Source organism: Pteropus vampyrus, unplaced genomic scaffold (genome assembly GCF_000151845.1).
Source record: "Pteropus vampyrus isolate Shadow unplaced genomic scaffold, Pvam_2.0 Scaffold56, whole genome shotgun sequence".
In the NCBI taxonomy this organism is placed as follows: Eukaryota; Metazoa; Chordata; class Mammalia; order Chiroptera; family Pteropodidae; genus Pteropus; species Pteropus vampyrus.
In genome coordinates, this window is record NW_011888837.1 from 1,014,427 (window position 1) to 1,034,100 (window position 19,674).

A 19,674-nucleotide genomic window follows, 5' to 3' on the forward strand; every position below is an offset into this window, starting at 1 on the left:
ACATGCACTCCTAGTAAAAGAATTCAATCAATGAATCAATAATATTTAAACTGGCGGATGACTTGTTTTTCAACACTGAGCAGTATGTAACGAAGAACCAGCAACTGCACAGACGTAGTTGTGATCCTGCAAACTGAGAAATGATTTTATAGGAAAGGAAATTATACTTAGCCACCAAGAGAACTCTGTTCACTGCCACAATAATGTTGTGATTTGTGTGTGTGTATGCTTTGTGAGGACTTTTTTTCCTTTCTTCCTTCTTGATCTGTCTTGTTCTCATTTGCTTCCCTAAAACTCTATCACATCCTGAGTTACCTTTTCTTAATGCATCCTTTTCTCCCTTCTGCTCAACCTATGTATTGCTAGATAATCCAGGCCATTTACTGAAGAACTAAGGAAACTCAATTGCAAGTGCTAAAAGGAAAATTGGCCATGAAGTTTGACCTGTCAGTCAGGTGGCTACATGGTTTTTGTGTTAAAATTTCCATTTCTCAGAAATGAGATAGCTGTTTCTTAATGTATAGGCAATTGCACTGTTTAAGGTTGTCTTGATGGTTATATAGCAGAGGTATATAAGAAAGATGATTCAGTTCAAAAGCCAAAAGAGAAAACTGGAAGATATCCAATTGAAGAACAAGTCACAGTATCTCATTTCATCATCAACACCCCAGTTTAGAAAATTGCTAGTGTGGTAAAGTGTAAACAATATATTCTTTGAAGTAAAGGAAACTGGGTTTGACTAACTCTAACTAGCCATGTGACCCTGGGCTAGGATAATTACCTAATCTCTTTGTTTCATAATCTGTGAGCTGGGTTAGTAATTGTACTTACTCTTAGAGGTTACTGTAAAGATTAAATGAAATGCTATATGTAAAATTGTTTGGCACCTAATAGATACTACATAAAAATTTGTTCTTTTTTTTCCCCATTTCTCATTGTCCCACAAAAGATGCCCCAGCCAGTTTACCCTTCTAGTTGTATTCATTTAAAAAGTTTCAAACATTTTATTTTCCATGAAATTTTTCTAGAGAAAGATACTAACTAGTTTTCTACTGGAAGCCTACAAAAAAATTAACAGCTAATATGCTGCTGTAGATAAATGTGAAATATAAAGCCATATTTAAAGAAAATGATGGTAAGGAGTTCAGTGCATTATATTTAGATAGTTTAATACTATTCCATTGAATTCGAAGACTGTAAAAGTGTTGTACATCATATATAGCCATGTAAAAGAAGGCTTTAAAGTCCTAGAGATAAGATGTTCAGTTCTTTTAAGAAGAATCTAATTCATTCAAAAACATAAATGCCAGAATTTTATAAATAGAGAATTCCTTTCTTCTTCCCACATCTTTAACAAAAATTTATTGAGGGTATATTTCATTGTTTTTTAAGAATTATGCTACTTGAGATAAAGTAGAATGCACCACACACACACACACACACACACACACACACACACACACACACACCCCTCACTTACATACACACATTGCTTATTATAAAATAGTTGTTTTTTAAATAGTGTTAGTCACTTTTTGAACAAGGTCAGATTTTCATTTGACCCAAACTTTAGAGATAAATTTCTACTCTAGTACCTGTGTTCATTTGCCTGTGTCAAGGTTGCAATGACTGTACACTTAAGGCTATGTTAGATTTTAGAAAGGGTCAAAGTAAATATTCTGACTAGATGTTGGTTTTTTATCTGGAGGGGAAAGAAGCCTTGCTAAAAATGATAAACAAATTAGAAAAGCAAGAAAAATCACCTTAAGGGGGCAGACACTAAGATTTGTTGTTAACGGAAGGGATATATTTTATTGATTCATCGTTGACTATTCCAGGGAGAACATGCTCAATAATGGATGAATGATTAAGAGGAGTAAAGCCTTTCTCAGCACCGAGTCTGTCACTGTCTATAGTATCTTTAAGTAATAGACGGCCTTTTCCCTAGTGTGAATCTGTAAGACCAACTCAGGTGAATGGGAGTAGCCACAATTTCCATTTCCATACCTTTGTTTTATTTATAGCATGAGGATGCTTCCAGATGATCTAAAATGGTTGTCGCTAGAATGTAATTTCATTACTATTTCTTTCTATGTAATTTTTTTATTATCTTAATAAATGCTATCCACCAATACATTATAACCATTAAAAAGAACTGCTGGATCATGGTTCCTGTGGTCCCATAGTATAGTCAATATGTGTTTCATAATTAGAAAGCCCATTAAAAGAAAATTAGAAAATAAAAGGTAGTCCTAATTTATCTTTCATGACCGGCATCATTTTCTGTGCATTTTTTTTTTTTTATTATGTGTCATTCCCTCCTTAGATTATTAAGTAGGTTTAAATCATAGACTAATGGTTAAACAGGAAGTACAAGGCCCTCTGGTATAGCATTACTTCGGCTTGCATTTGCAAAGATACTTTACTAACACAGATGACATTTTATCATTCATGGTAATATGGTATTTTGAAAAAACTGTTGATATTTGAAGGACCCATCAGTTTCCCAGTTCTCCTAGTATTTCTTTCTCTACATTGTGATGTGGTAGTTTTAACCTATATTTTAGCAATTTTTATATAATTCTTGCAAGAACCAGAAAAGGAGAAGCAATGAATTTGGATAATTACCAAACCTGGAACTTCTCTAGCTTTCAGTTTGTATGAAACACGGATTTTGAAAACAGACCACAGAATAATGTCTTTATACATCCTAAATGTAAGGATGAGTGAGTATGAAAGAGAAAATTTTGTGAAGATAGTGGCTAAATATGTCTAGCTTAATACTGGATAGTAGCTCAGCTCTTTGACTTCCAGTGCAGTATCCTAGGTGAACATGTAAAAAGTACCCATGGATCGAAGAGTGTCATAACTTGAACTTACCTAGTTATAATGAAAATCTCAAGTATCAACTTGAGATTTGATAAAAATACTTAGGAAAACCAAAAGGATAATAACAAGAAAAAGTGAAGAAAAACTTTCTAATAATTTTGTGTTAAGACTAAAGACTTAGATAGTGGCAGGTAATTTCTCTAAGAGCTATTTCTCCCAAAGTTTTCCTCATTCACCTTATTGTCCCTACAAAAGCCTTTTTGGCTTTTATTGATCTAGAGCTTTAAAGCATAAATATTTGACTTTATCAAGAGATACCTGTGTGCTCAAGTTTTCCAGGACCCTTAAATAAATCTGACAAGACCATGTAGGCAAGAAGCTTATTCAGTTTTATCTATTTTCAATCCATATCTATTTTCCAGTACTCGATTTCCTCAAGAGGTTGCTTAAATAGAAAGGAATAAAATATTAAAGTTTTATTATCATGAAGAATACTCTTAAATTTATTGCAATTCAGAGCAGGTTAATCATTTCCACATTATTGTAACCTATGTTGAGAATGTAGATTCAGATTTGGCTAGCATTTATTAAGCACCATCTAAGTGCCAGACATTTTACTAAACTACATTTTATTAAACTACATTTTAATATTATATATGTTTTTAACCATCACATAAACATTGTGAGGTAGCTGACATTCTTCCCTGCTTTCTCCAGGTCATAAAGCTAGTAATAATCTTAGCTATCATTTATTTAGCTATCTGGTACTCGACACTGCTAACAGTTTTGCCTACATTATTCTATTTAATCTACACAGTAAACTTTTGAGGTGGATAGTTTCAAATCCAGTTTCACAAATGAGGGACTTGTAGTCGAGAGGAGTGAGGTAACTTCCCCAAGATTGTGTGGTGAGGGTGTCTGGGGACACTGTGCTCCAGAAGGCAGTGGAGTCAGAATTCCAGCCCAGTTCTCCTAGTATTCCTTTCTCTACATTGTGATGTGGTAGTGCATCAAAGCAAATGGATCTGCCTCAGTGGCTCGTCGTTGCTCATACTTGACTTCATGGCCTCAAGTGAGTTTTTGTGTGAATTCCTGATGACATATTTTCTGCTAATGTGTAAAGCACAGGAGTCATGGGGTAGTTCCTGGTGCCAGGTAACCAGGATAAAGAAGGACAACCTTAAACAGTGCAATTGATATTCCCTTTGCAGGAAGGAACAATGACATGTGGATGTATCTGCTTATAGCTCCTGCAGCCTGTTCCTTTCTCTAGATCTCTCATTAAACATAAAGAAGGAAAAGCCAGCTAAAGATGGAAAACTCACTTACACACTTTAAATGTCTGTTACTGACAGTGTTCATCCTCCTATTCCAGAGGATCAGCTAGAATTCGATACATGGGAAGGAGGATCAAGAAGTGAAAATCCAAGTAACATAAAACGATCAACCTGTGGAAACTTGCTGAAACCAAGTATGGGACACAGACTGTCCCAGTAACAATTGGCTAATTCTAAATGATCCAGACTCTTACGGCAAAGAGTTTCTTTGCTTCATAAGCCCTGGTACTAAGCAAATAGTGAAGACAGACAGAGTGCAGTGCGTTTTGACTTTTTCGTTTGACCTTTCCAGAATCCTAATTAAGGATATTGCAAATTCTATATAAATAGATCATTCTACAATTGGTTGCCAAAGTATTTGCATTGTATGTGTCTGGATCCAAATAATGACCAATGGCCCTTGTAGACGAAGCTCCCAATTAGAATTAATCATTTTCTCTTCTGTGAACTTAAAGAAATTAACTTTTAATCTTATTTATGGACTCTACTATATGTTGCCAATATATATTTATGGAAGTGCTTGTTGATATATTTATTTTTAAGTCTTTCTTTTAAAGCAGCTGCTTAATAAAATAAGTATGTTTATACTTTTTTACTGTCCTTTTGATACTGGTCTTTTAGGATTTTGAGAACCATTTTGCTTTAGTAGCTTGTCCCAGAGGAAAACTGAAAAGATAAAAGGAATTTTATGAGCTGGGCTGATGTGTATCCAAACTTGAGTGCAGTTACTAGAAGTTCAGATTGTAATCCTATTTTAGTTCACCCATGGTCTTTATTATCTGTCATTCATTTCACAAAGAAGGAGCCTGGATTATCTTTCCCTTTCACTCCTTACTCCTTGTTTTTGTGCAGAAAAGTATGCCACAAAAAGACCATCACTGTTATGTTACAGGAAGCTCACAAAATTGCATTAAGAATCTAGCTCAGGAAGAGCAGTTTCCCAGACACCATCTAAATAGTAACTGTGATTTCACATATGCTGTTTTCCTTCAAACACTTGGACAGGTCAGACATTTCAGCTCATGGTCAAGATTCACGTCATCTGACATTGGCAACTACTATCTCACTTTGAATTCTTTGGCCACGTAAATCATCTTGATTTTGATAATTAGAAAAGCTGGGTAGAAAAAGAAGGAAGGTTGAACAAGGTTTTCGGACCAACTCTACTTCTGATTGACTCTGTAATCTGAGCAAGAAATCTAGCATAGTCAAAGAATCCCATCCAACATAAAAGGGTATAAAAGTCTACCTGTTATGTGGTCTTGTATGTTTGTAAGTGAAGAAATGAAATAATGTAAGAAAATGTACTTTAAGCTTTTTAGAACAAAATGGTATTTAAAATCTAGGTTTTGTTAATAATAATTTAGTAATATGTTCTTCCTTTTGGGAATGAATTCGTATTTGGTTTTACTGTTTGGGCTAAGCATCCTTTAGCCTATTTTGATCCTTTCTGTGACCTGTAATGAAACAGAGAGTACAAGCAAACACACAGTTTACATGTGTACTTGTTTTATAGAGGAAGTGGGGAAGCCCCAGCAGCAGCTTGCTTTAGGTTAAAAGTTTAACAATTCCAGAACTTTCAAAGATCAGAATGGATTCCAAAATTGAGAAAAATTAGAACTCAAGCTAAATATTTTCTCCTCTTTTATTTGCTTTTCTTATTTCATTTCATTTGCCTTTATCTGCTCTCATTTATTTGTAGTCATTAAATGGCCCCTTCCTATCTTCTTTTATTGACAGTAAACAAATACTTTTTTCCAGCTTTATTGAAGTGTAATTGACAATTAAAATTTTAATATATTTAGAGTGTACAACGCTATGGTTTCATATATGTATACATTGTGAAAGGATTCCCAAGTTAACACATTCATAACCTCACATATTTATTTTACTTGGTGAGACCACTTATATTCTACTCTCAGCAAATTTTAATTATACAATACAGCATTATCAACAATAGTCACCATGTTTTGTATTAGATCCTCAGACCTTATCCATCTTAGAGCTGAAAATTTGTATCCTTTTTCCAATCTCTCTTTATTTTCTCCACTCTTAGCCCCTTGCAACCACCATTCTACTCTGTTTCCTTTTTTTTTTTTTTTTAATTTTAGATTCTGCCTATAGGTGATACCCCGCAGTATTTGTCTTTCTCTGTCTGGCTTATTTCACTTAGCATAATGTGCTCCAGGTTCATCTACTTTGTCTCAAATGGCAGGATTTCCTTCTTTTTAAAGATTAAATAATAAACAAATATTTTTGAGTTCCTGTTAGTTAAGTGCCAGCCTGGGCAAATTCTGGGGCAAAGCAATGAATAAGACATATCTCTTCTATTTTTCCCTCATGGATTTTACATTCTAAATTTCAACAGTCACATAAACTTACCTATTTCTCCTTAAAAATTTTTGTAGGTAAGACCTGAATCATAGCAAACTAAAAGGACAGGCTTGAAGCTTGGTGCTCGGGGACCAAACAATAATTAAAAGTTTAGATGTTAAAAAAACTTGTGGTCCTTGAAGACAGAAATCTAATGTGTTAATTCACAATATTTCCATAAATTAAGGATATTCTCTGAGTAACAATTTTTTTTATAATACATAAAGCTTCACATAATACAAAAATGGCTCATCTGATAAAGAAAAATAGTTTAATTATGGTATGCTTTTTAAATACTATGTTTTATTTTTAGACTCATAAATAGAAAAACAATGGAATATTTCCAACAAGAGGGATGGTTTAATAAATAAATTAGGTTCTTTTGTAAGTGACATTTTAAATCTACAAATGATGCCAAGTTATATAAAAAATAATTTTAAAAATTAGATTAAATATTCATCTCAATTATATTTATATAATTTATTATTTATTTAGTATGTTCTTTTTGTTTTCACACATTTTACAAAGATATACTTTTTCGTATGCGGTCCAAATTTCTGAAAATTTCAAAATCAGTTATTTATTAATTAGAAAAACTCCAATTTGTGAGATTTGACTCTACAAGAAGCTAATCATCAACTTACTCACTATTAACAGCTATTTTTTCCATGAGACAAAATATATTGAGTGCCTTTAGTAATAGAGGTTTTTTTTTTAAAAAAAAAACAAACCCTGAAACAAATAAATTTTATACCATCTCATTAAATATTTGCCATTGTTTCTTGTCAAATTAGAGCACAACAGATGTGTCCAAATTTTTGGTTATTTTATCTGCATGAAAGGTAGCTACAGTTATAATATAAAAAAATTCACTGTCACCTACGTTGTTCGAAGACATTTTTAATGCCTAACCCTGCTTTTTAGATTAGTAATTATTCATTTGGTTATTGTTTTTCTAAAAATTGTCTTTTTCTTATAGTTAATATCTCGGTATCTAATGACACTACATTGGCTCCAGAGGATTTGCCAACTATGTCTTCTACTGACATGGTAAGTGACTTAATATGTCAAACCCCTTGCATATTTGCATATTGTATACTCTAATTATTATATTCACGTGATGTCTCCTATCATTCAGCAATCTTAGCATGAAAACGTATTTAATAATCAGTGATAGTAGAAGGACAGAAAAAACACTTTCCTCAAGTCGACTTTCTTTTTTTTAAATTGAAGTGAATATTTACTTCTACCACAGGATTTTTAAACCTTCTTAGGAATTTAACTACTATGTCCCATTCATTGTCACCTTGAAATATTTTCACTAGGGAAAGTGAGGGAAGTCAAGAAATGAGAGCATGGTGTTCTCTTCGTCTCTAGTATGATTAAGAATTCTTCTGGCTACCCAATGGTGCTGTTTTCTCTTTACTAAGGTTGATTGTAGAAGGACATTTCCCCTGTCACTTAGAAAAGACTGTGCCTCTGTCACATGATATCCTTTCCCATGGCTTGTAACCAAGGATCTTTAAGAGACTGGAACTAAGCTTTAAAAATGAGCTCTTTTGCATGGAAGGTCACACATTGGAAGGAGACTTTTGTGTTAGAGAGAAAGGGGAAAGTGCTGTTTCAGACTTCCAATTGTGTTCCTTCTTCACTGGATATGGACTCTTACCAAAGAATATCAGTCTCTCAGTTACAAAGACAGAAACTGTAACACTTTATACTAATAGAGTGCCCATCTCTCAGGAGACCAGAACACTTCTGCAGATATTATATAATGAGCGCCCACAACATCCCTTCAGAGACGATGTTTTGTGTCTTCGCTGGACAACTCTCGCTTGACCCTATTTCTCTCTTGTTTTCATATTCTGTGTTTCTCTTGACTTTTTAAAGTTTTCTCTGACTTTCTCCAAACTTTGCCTCTTTATTTCTTTCATGTCTGAGCACGCATGTGTGTGTATGTAAGACAGTATGTATATATCTTTTAAAAGCAATATATAGAAAGGAGTTCAGTTTTCAATCTTTGAGCCAGTCAACTTATTGCTTGAAAAGATTTGATTAAAATACAGAGAAAACTAGATTCTTCTAGACTTTAAGGAACTTTAATTAAAATCTAATTAAAAATTTAAAAATATATGTAATTAAAACCATAAATTAATTTGCAATAAAAATTAATAAAACACTTCCAACTGACTTAAAAAGAGATTATTCCTAACTTAATTCTTTTTAAGTAGATAATCAAGGAAAGCTTTAAAATTAATGAATTTTTAAGCCTTGTCTTTGGGCAAGTCCTGGAGAGACTCCAATAATTAATATATAGTAATTATAGTAAGATGCCAGTATAAGATTCAGGGAAAACAAATGGAAATTGTGGCAGACTTCCGATACGACTATGATAGAGGCTGTAAAGGCACAATACTGATGATAACTTAACTGCCATTTATAGAGTATCTACTAGAAACCAGGTGTTTTGTACATATTATAATCATTATGAACCTTAAGTATTATAATCATTAACAGAAAATACCAGGCATAATTATCTCCATTTTATAGATGAGAGAAACTGAAGTTGCAGATGGTAAGGAACCTTCCTTGCTCTAGGTCACATAGCCATAAATTAGTAGAATAAAGATTTGAACTGAAGTCTGGTTACTTCCAGGACTTGTAATGGCAGTACACCATGATGCTTAAATGTCTGCAAATTGAAAAGCTTACCCTTTCAATTCTTTTGAATGCTCTATGCTCCAGGGCAACATCCTCCTCATGTATCAATTGCATGCCTTAATTAAAATGTTAAGTTGCTATGTTTAGTACCTCTAGAGAAAGAAATTAGGGGAAAAAATATGCATATGTGTATATATAATTATGAACTATAAAGGTCAAATTAATGGATAGGCAGGACTTAGCATAGTGACTGGCACATACTTATCTCTCAATCAATGTTAAGTATTGTTATTATTCTATTTAGATATTATCATTTCAGTGAGCCATGCTACCTCCGTAACTCAGGTTCGTGGAGAGAAGAAATTGGAAACCGCTGCCTCTGACAGGCTACTGAGACCTCTGTCTGCCCAGCTATGGTACTGGGTACTATGCAGAATCTTTCCTAGGACATGCAGTCATCCTCATTTAACTTTCTTCTTTTCATTTAAACCATAGTTAGATCACAAAAGATGTTGCAGAAATGATATGCCGCCCCTGGGCATTGGCGAGACTCCCTTTCACAGAGCCCTGAGAACATAGAGCCCTGTCAGAGGAAGGAGGGCTTTTTCCCTTCAGCTTCCTCAGCATGAAGACAAGTTTTTTTCTTCCTAGTGGTAGGGGTATGTTTTCAGGGAGAAAGAGCAGGAAAATGAGGGCATTAGAATAGGGGTCCCCAAACCCCAGGCTGAGGACCGGTACTGGTCTGTGGCCTGTTAGGAACCAGGCTGCACAGCAGGAGGTGAGTGGCTGGTGAGCCAGCAGAGCTTCATCTGCATTTGCAGCTGCTCCCCAGCACTAGCATCACCGCCTCAGCTCCACCTCAGATCATCAGGCATTATATTCTCATAGGAGCACTGGTTCCTGGTGCCAGAAAGGTTGGGGACCGATGCATTAGAGCATTGAGACAAAGATTAAAACTCTAGAATAACCATCCCTCAAGATAAAAAGGCAGTTGTTCCATTACTTTCATTTCTTGGTGGAATCGTGTCTTTAATTCTTCTCACCATTTTCTCATAGATTATTCATTTGGCGTATTCCTTCATCTTGTAAATAAATTTTTTAAAAGGTCCCTATAAGACTATGAGACCAGCCGCAGCTTATCCACACTGAATATCTAAACAGTAAGCATTAAGATCTGTTGGCTTCCACTGAGCAGCTCTCAAAGGGAGAGACCAGATTTCAAAATCTAACATTATTAGCCTCTTCTAAGGGGGCGATTGAATAGATCAGTTAGTATTTGTTTTTCACATTAGATTTCTTTTGTTTTTAATAAAAACGAGGCATGCCGTAAAATGCACAGTTCTTACATTTTTGTTGTAATGCATTTTGATTATTTTATACATTCATATAATCACCACCCGAAACAAGATATAGAACATTTCTCTCATCCCAGAATGTCCCATGGTATGCTCTGTATCTTGTTTTATGCCACAGCTTTCTGAGCCTTGGGAGATCTTTCTTTGTCCAGCTGCTCTGCCTCCAGCCTTCTGAGGACAGAAGTTTTAGCCCTCTTTGGTCAGAAGTGCCTGCCTGCCTGCCTCAGAGGGTTTTCCCTCAGCTCTCCTGCCCTGCCTCCCAACTTAGGAAAGTTGCTTTCTTACATTTGCTGGACACTCTGTGTCTAAGCGGGTATTTCTCTCAGCAATCCTGTTTAACCTTCAGCATTTTATGTATTACCTGGGCATTTGACAAAGACCAAGAGAAAGGTTGGTGAGTGGATGCAGGCTCCATCTTTGCCTAGGGCTCCTCAGAATTCTAATCGTCACCCCAGTCTACAAGCAGCCATTAAAAACTCATTAAAGACTTAGCTTATTTTTCTTCCCTCCATCTACAGTTGATTTATCTTCCACCTGCTACTCTGCTGAGGTGAGGCAGCCATGGATCTCTTTTCTCCTATGAAGGTCTTATAACTTTTTGAAATTTATTTAGGTTTCTTCACATCCTCATCTCTCTCTGGTGGATTTTTTAAAATAGATTTTATAGTGTATCTAGTTTGCTTTGGTTGTCAGGTTGGGAATAATGGTCTCCTGCAACTTTCTATATCTTAAGCACAAGCAGAACAACCAATTATTTTTGATATTTTACGATAATACATGTAACTACAGACAACTGCAGCTCAAATGCATCCTGTCAATAATAAAGTAAGATTGCAAATTACTGCACATCTGGCTTACTCACTGCAGGGGGAAAAAAACCCTAAGTGAGTAAATGTACTATTTAACCTTGAGACTTTTATTCGTAGCATTACTTGCATTTAAATGTATTTTAAAAGGCACATGTTTTACCAGTCTATACAAGGAGAGCAATGTAGAATCTTTGATTTTTATTTTTTTTGCTTATTTTATTACTCAATGAAGCATATCATGTTTACATAAAGATGCTGTTAATTATGGGACTAAGAAGTATTACAATCGCATATATTCTGCTTGGCAGCCAGACATGAAAGCAAAAGTTATAGCTCTGATTTGCTGTAACTTCAGGGCAATTCTAGGAGTTAACATTCATTTTCATGGGAAATGGAATGTCTTATTAATCTTGTGCATCACGTCCTTGTTGTTTTTCTCTCATTGAGAAAGTCAAGTGCAAAAATCATTCTGTCCTTAAATCTCCTGAAGTTTACATGTTCCTACTTTTAAAAATATTATGGATAACTTAAAATAGGCATTAAAATAAAGACAATACAATGAAACCTATACACATATCACCTAGCTTAAATGACTGTCAACATTTTGCCCATCTTTTCTCATATGTCCCCCACTTTTGTCTTTGGAGAGGATGCTATAGATTTTAAAATTCTAAATTAATCTTTCAGTATACATTGTACTTCTAAGATTTTTAAACAGGTCCACTCAATATAAACAGGATCTCTAGAAAATGAGATCCAGAGAAATAGATTAAAATCCCTTTCCACAAAATTGACCCCTGTAAAGACCTTCAGCGGGTTGGTCCCATTTCCTTTGCACCTTTTTTCTCACTACCCATTTCATTTACACAGTCTGCTTGGCCCATCTGGTCCACTCGCTGTCAGGTCCTCCACATGCTGAGCATTCAATAAGTTTTGAATAAAGGACTCATTGGATAAGTGAATGAAGCATTGTATGTAAGCAAGAAAACATATCTATCATTTCAAATACATCTGTATAGTTTTCACTTCAGCCTGAATCTCTTTAAGAAAGTCAATAAAACTGCCTGTTGGAATTGTTTTAATGCAGGTCTCTTTGGGGAACTCTAGTTATAGAAAAGGATTCTGTTGAGATTAAAGTGCCAAAGTTAAATCATAGTAAATTTTTGCTGATTTTAAAACAAAGAAATCTGTTACCTGTTATGACCTCTAAACTTTAAATGTATTCTGCTAAAAACATCCATATGTAGAAATCTGAAAAACAAAACGAGATATGATTAATCACCTCTCAGAGGCAGAGTGTGATATAAGAGTAATTATGCAGTTGAGTTTATAAGTTGAAGCTAATAAAGAAAAAAAATATTTCAGAGAATGGTCTAGAGTTTATTTTTTTGTTGTAAAAATGATGTGAGCATTTTACATTTTGAGCTCTATAAAAATACAGAACTCTTTCTGACCAGAGATTTTTTTTTTTTTGTATATGTGTGATCTTTTATGACTTGATCACTCATATCAAGAGAAGTCATTGAATAGTAAAGGATACTGATGATGTGTTTGGTTTGATGTAGAACTTGTACCTCCAAAGGAAAGGAGGAATTTACCTATCCACATTTATTGTCAAGGTATTCTCAAATAACTTTTTCCTTAGTATATTATATACCCATTAGCTCTGGAACCAGAAGAAAGTCCAACATTATGGTGCTGGAAGATTCAGTATCTGGTGAGAACCTGCTTCCCTGTTCATAGACACCCTTCTTCTCACTGTTTCCTCATGTGATGGAAAGGGCAAGGTAGCTTTCTGGGGTCTCATTTTATAAGGACACTAATTTCATTCGTGGAGGCTCCACTCTCATAACCTAATCATCTCCCAAAGGCCCCACCTCCGAATACTATCACATAGGGGGATTGGGTTTCAACATATGAATTTTAGGGGAGCCCAGATTTTCAGTCAATATCATCCCATTAGCGTTGGTCAGTAATTGGCTGCAGAAAGGCATAACATTCCAGGTAAGGTAGTTCTTATGCAGCTGAAGGCAGTTCTCTATGGAAGGAGGCAGCTATGAGCTGATCATAGCTAAAACTCAGAGCACCTGGGGCATGGGTGCACTGGCCATATCCATCACACTAGCAAAAGGATTCTCCTGCATAGTAGAAACAGAAAACAACAGTAGGAGTGAGCTGCTGTTGAGGAGTGCAGCACTGACAACATGACAGCAGTTTATGAGATAGAAGAAAATTTCAAAATTGACCTATGAGCTTGAGGCCATGTAACATAGGGATGAATATCCCGTACACAACTTCGCAGCCCATTTACAGCACTTTCCAATAATGGATGCTCATGATGCAGAGCTGGAATCAACAAGAGAAAAAGCTATATTTTATTAGGATATGTAATTGAAAAAGCAGAGCCCATAAACATTTTTATAGTTTAATTCCTTAAATCACAAATTCTAGTTATTTAGGAAAAAAATACCTCATTTGTGAAAGTGCTGGGTAAATGAGTAGTGAATATAACTTTTAAAGCATTAACCATGGGTCATCATCAGCTTGAAGCACAAGAAGCTGCACACTACAAAAGTAAGTATTTTTCAACAACAGTGGTGTTTCAGAGAGTTTCATGTTTTGAGAGTTAGGGTATTATTGTGTCTCAGTTTACTCTCAGGAAGGTTGACAGGAAAGAAGCACTTGTGGTTTGTCTGTTGAACAAATGGGTGATTGTAGGGCTGTAGCCCAAAGTAGGTAACAGATTGCATCATTCTCATGATATTTTCTATAATTGCTAGCCTCCTGGCCTCCCTTACCTGTTAGTCCATTAAGATCAAATTTCACGCTGCAATGGTTACACTGTTTTTCAGAAACTTTTAGCATAATCCCTATTTAGCCCATCAAGTATCAAAAGCTTTTGATGTTTCTGTGTTCTCTATAAAAATGTTAATGTTTTTCTTCTTCAGTACCATAATGCTACCTTTGACTGGGCAGTTTTGTCAAAGAAGGAGTGTTTGAAATATGGAGGAAATCTCCTGGGGAACAACTGTGATTTTGTTCCTGATATCACACTCATGTCTTTCATTCTCTTCTTGGGCACCTACACGTCTTCTATGGCTCTGAAAAAATTCAAAACTAGTCGTTATTTCCCAACCACGGTAAGTACCTGAGCTTTAAATAATTTTCATTGAATTTACACTGTATCAACAATAATATAATTTTGTAAAAGGAAAAAGGCACCTGTAATTCAACCTTTCTGATACAATTTTGTGCACTTAATTGCTTTCCAGTCCGTCCATGTGCATATGTATTTTTAACATAATTGTAGTCCAGCTTTAAAAAACCTTCCAAGGATTTGCTTATACAATTCTGTCACAAATTCTGACTGTACTGAAAGGAAAAAATGGGATGTATTCCATCTAAAAATGCACAATTTAAGAAAAGGCCTTTTAAACCCGTAGTGTTTAAGTACATAAGCAAAAAATCCTTTCATATTAATCAAGAATTTTGACATTGTAGAATTTCTTGCTCATCAGCCATCCATGTGAGTAATTTAGTAGTTGAATTATGGGCAATGAAAGTAAACTTAAACTGTGTTGTTACACAGGTATTGGTGTAAGACCTGAGTGTTATCTAAGCCAAACTTTCCTTCCCACAATGATGAATGTCGTAGTATAGAAAAACAGATAATTGAGCTGGGTTGTGCAGACATCCTGTTTCCCGTTAATATGCTTGGGTGAACTTAAAGTCAAAATTGTGGTTCCTTGAGAGACTAAAAGATAAGATCAACATTAATGGCATTTTTTTTTTTTTTAACTGACGATTGAAACTAAGATAATTCTTTGCTTTCCAGTTTAATTCTCAGGGTTTAGGTTGTCAGTAATTCTTAGATAATCTTGTTAATACCTGATTTTTATCTATGAACTGCTCTATACAGCTGGAATCTCATGCGATTTTTTTCCTTCTTAATTATTAATTCATTGGACATCTTTTTTTTCTCACACTTTGGGAATCATCACCCACTTGCCAAAGTCTGATATTATTTAGGCATAGTAGGTGAAAAAGTGGAAAATTTGTGAAGCACTTATAAGTTGTAATTAGCAAAGTAAACTAATTTCAACCGTAAGACGAAGAGAGATCATTTAACTGTCTTTGCAGACATCACTTCTTTCCTATAGCAATAATTCTCACATTGATATGCGAGAGTAGAATGATAGTATTCTAGTTATAATTTCTGTTAAGAACGTTCTCAGCATAGTTTAAAATTGTATACCAGGTCATACAGTAAGCAGGGAGGAGGAAATATATGTGATTTCTAAGGAGCAATGTTTAAGTGTATAGGCTTTCAGAGTTTCATCTCCCTTCCTTACTTCACATGTACAGATAAATAGTAATAATACATTTATAAATTCATACATACATACATGAGTAATAAAAACATCTTTTCTCACACATTTGCCAAAATATGTTTTCACTTAAGCTGTCATTTAGAAGGATGGTCTATTATAGGTAGGATCAGATAGGTTTATGGATTCTTACAGCTCTATATTATCTTGTATAATTGAAATATGTATGCTTAAAAATGATAAATTAAACAGTCCTTTACTGCTGTAAGACTGTTGTTATTTCCTCACTCACAACAATTCACATGAAACCTCTAAAATCTCAAAATGCTAATACTAGACGACAGTACCCTTGTCATACAGAAATGTCCTATTCTCTTTAGCTTACACAGTCATTTCTCTTTTGTACTCTCATTTCTAAACATTTTTATGAGTTGGTAGTCAATTAAGACTGTAAACCAGGGGTCCTTAACCCCCTGAGCCGAAGACCAATACCAGTCTGTGGCTTGTTAGGAATTGGGCCTCACAGCAGGAGGTGAGTGGTGGCAAACAGTGAAGCTTCCTTTGTATTTGCAGCTGCTTCCCAGTGCTAGCATCACTGCCTCATCTCCACCTCAGATCATTAGAGTCTCATAGAAGCAACAGTCCCTGGGACCAGAAAGGTTGGGGACCACTGATGTAAACTACTGGAAAACTGTTATACTTCTATTTTATTCCTCACATGAATTAGCACAAGTTGAATGCAGAGTAGGCACTCAGTATTTGTTGACTAGTGGAAACTAGTCAAGTAGAGATAAATGAAGTATTTTGTGAAAAGAGCACAGATGTAGGAACCCGGAAGCTGTAGCTTTTCGTGCCAGTACTGCCACTGTGTCCTTTGATAGCTAGCCGTGGATTTTAGTCACCACACCCGTAAAGGGAGAGCTCAGGTAAATGATTATTAAGATCCTTTAAAACTTTAGTTTTCTATAATTTTAGAGAGAGTTTTCTGTGTTTTACATCTCTCAAATTAAATAAATTCTCTATTAAACTAGTGGGACTTACAAATTTCCAAAAATTAATTGTTATCCATGTCTTTAGGCCAGGTCCACTTTAGCAGCTGCTGCCAACCTCTCTCTGTGGATGATCCACAATTGTCACATAGCAAATTGAAAATGTGTTTTTTCCCCCAATTTTGAGCTTGCTCATCTTCCTGTATTCCTTATCTCAGCTAATGATATCACCTGTTCTCACAGCCACCCAAGATCAAAATCTTAAAATCATATTTGATATATCGAATCCTTACAGGAAGCAAATGATATGTTCAAATTAGGGTAATTTGAAGGGTTTAATGAAGCTGTTATTTACAAAGATGAAGTTAGGTTTAGGGAAACTATAGGGAGAGTATAGTGTCCCAGTGCTAGTAACAGTGGAGTCATTAATATCCCTGGCCCAAAGGATGTGGAAAGGGCGTGGTTGCTGGAACCTAGAAAAGAGAAGGGTAGAGAGTAGTGTCTTTAGAGGTACTGTGATCTTGGATTGAGGAATTCGGGCATCTTGAGGCTACTTCACAGGGATACAGCCAAGAGAATTAATCCTCTGATTTCTTTCTTCCTTCTAATGGCCTGTCCAGGCTGCTGGTGCTAAACCCCACTAGAATCCAGAGATTGTAGACCACAGGTCAGCCTCCCCAGGCAGAGAGTATGGTGGAAGGGAGTAGAAAATGGATCCAGTATGACAGAAGGTGGTATCCATCACCTATGCCTCTCCAAGTGTTTTTTGTTTTTTTTTGGTCAAATTAAATTTATCACCATCCCCTTAGTTATCCTGCTATAATCTCTCTCCTTTACATTTACACTTCTGTTCCCCTAGTTCAGGCCTTTATTACTTTTGCCTAGACCAGGTTCAGTTACCCATGAAGCCACCTGTAATCCATCAGTGTGAGCATTTAACATGAAATAATTGCCTTTGCTAGCCAGTCTGTCAGGAATTTAATTTGTATATCAGGCACTTCCGGAGAGCTCAAATGCTTAGTTGCCTTGGGTGGGATACTATTACTCCACTGACTGTCTCCTTTGTGTCCCTAATTCTTGTTAGATTGGTGCATTAGACTGTTATCCCACACAGTTACTGGTCTGATAGTTACATCAGCCTCAAGTATTTAGTCAAAGTCTCTAAGTATTAAAACTTCCTGTAGGAGCATCACAGCATAATCTGTGATCTTCTGTGGCAGATGGCTTAGGGTATTGAGATGAAATTGTTCTTTTACAGTTCTATACCAACAAGTTATCATGCATATGGAACAAAGATGCCATCACTGCATATGTGGTGGAAAGACGAAAGCAGAAGCATACAAATAGAGCAGTAATATAATTAGTAGAACTTATAATGCTACAGAGCACTCTAAATTAGGCAAAATTATTGGTACTTTAATATAGTCAAATTCAATGTGGCCAGGTGATGTATGTAATTGGCATGAAATGCCTTTCTTAAGGAATGGCTTAATTTCCTTAATTTTCTTCTCTTAGAAAAAGTAACAATTCTAACCCTCAGGTGAACTGATATAATGGTAAGATTCTTTGTAAATATGTTTCATACTTGTAATAGTCATTTAAATAAATAAAATCAGTGGATTCCAGATTACATCAACAGCTATGACACCTTCTATGCTTTATTTAGATGACATTTGAGCGGAATGTTCTTTGATATAATTATTAAAAAATAATATTCTATATCTTATTATTAGTATGTTTATTCAGTAGTGAAAAAAATTATTATGATTCTGTGCTTGACACAACACTAGATAGTAGGGATACGAAGCCCAGTTAATTCATGGGCCTGGTATATAGTAGGAACTTTATTTTTTTGAATAAGATTTTTGGGTTTTTAAATGAGAATGACTCATTTTGATCTTTCTGCCCCATTTTTGCTTATTAGCTCCTATGGAATCACACTTAGGTGCCTTCTTTGACCTACATAAGTTGATGGTGGTCTCTGAGGAACTGACTTTATAGATGAGATAAAAGCATATGGCTTTAGAAATTTCAATGAAAACATAAGTAGCATTTTAGTTGGGTGATGCATTTAGTTTTTATCCATGTAAAACACAGGAAGGTCTAGAATTCCACAATTAGCTTATATTTTTGGAAACATGATTCTTGTTTGACATCTTGGCCTATGAAATTCTTTTAAAGTTGTATGTGTTTAGTTCATAAACAATGCTTTATAAAAATCAGGCGACATCCTTATTCTATTTCCTTTTTGTCTCAGAAACTTTCTTGGTGAATGGTAAAAACTGTCAAACTAAAACAAATAATGTATCAAAAATTGAGTAAGAAATAATGGACATGTGTTCTATGTCTAGTGTTACTAATACTGGGTGACATTTGGCTGGTTCTTGCAGAAACATCAGACCACATCATGCCATTAAAACACATTCAGAAAATGACTTTGCTGTCAGTGAAAGAGAATCAGATTTTCAAGTTCTTGTGTTATTTTGTACCAAAGGAAGTAATTCTTAAAGCCAAATTTGTTTTTAATCCAAAATTGTTTTTCACATTTCTTTTCTTAATGACAAAAGGATATTTATTTAAAAATACAACATAACCTATTAAACATTTAACAAAGATTACAAATATTTCAGTTCTTATGGACATATGAAAAAAAAAGTCAACCTAAATTGAGCCCTAAGAAGACTAAAGTTGGAAACACTGATTGGCTGAAGCATTTTGTGAGGGCTTTAATAGTGGCATAGAGGCAGTCTATGGATAGAACAAGCAATTTTGACAATGGTACCTTGTTGGTCCTAAACACTTTTAGCTTACTTGTCCATCGTAGAAAAGTCACCAGCATTGAAATCCATCCAGTAACACAAAATGGTCTCCTACACCATTTCCAGATTGTCTAATTTATACATATGATTTATTAATGGTTCTTTATAAATTTTTTATTTTTGTAGCTTAATATAAATTATAAAACTATCATAAGCCCTGCAACCCTTTATTAT

The 19,674-nt window shown here is 35.0% G+C and overlaps 1 protein-coding gene across 1 annotated transcript in view; it reads left to right on the forward strand.

Moving 5' to 3' along the window:
* The window catches only part of SLC4A4 (solute carrier family 4 member 4), a 273,776-nt gene that overhangs the window by 209,113 nt on the left and 44,989 nt on the right, over positions 1-19,674 (forward strand). Inside the window, exons 15-16 of the mRNA XM_011360616.1 lie at positions 7,519-7,589; positions 14,313-14,504. Of these exons, the coding sequence (XP_011358918.1) occupies positions 7,519-7,589; positions 14,313-14,504 (263 nt within the window). The remainder of the gene's footprint in view (positions 1-7,518; positions 7,590-14,312; positions 14,505-19,674) is intronic.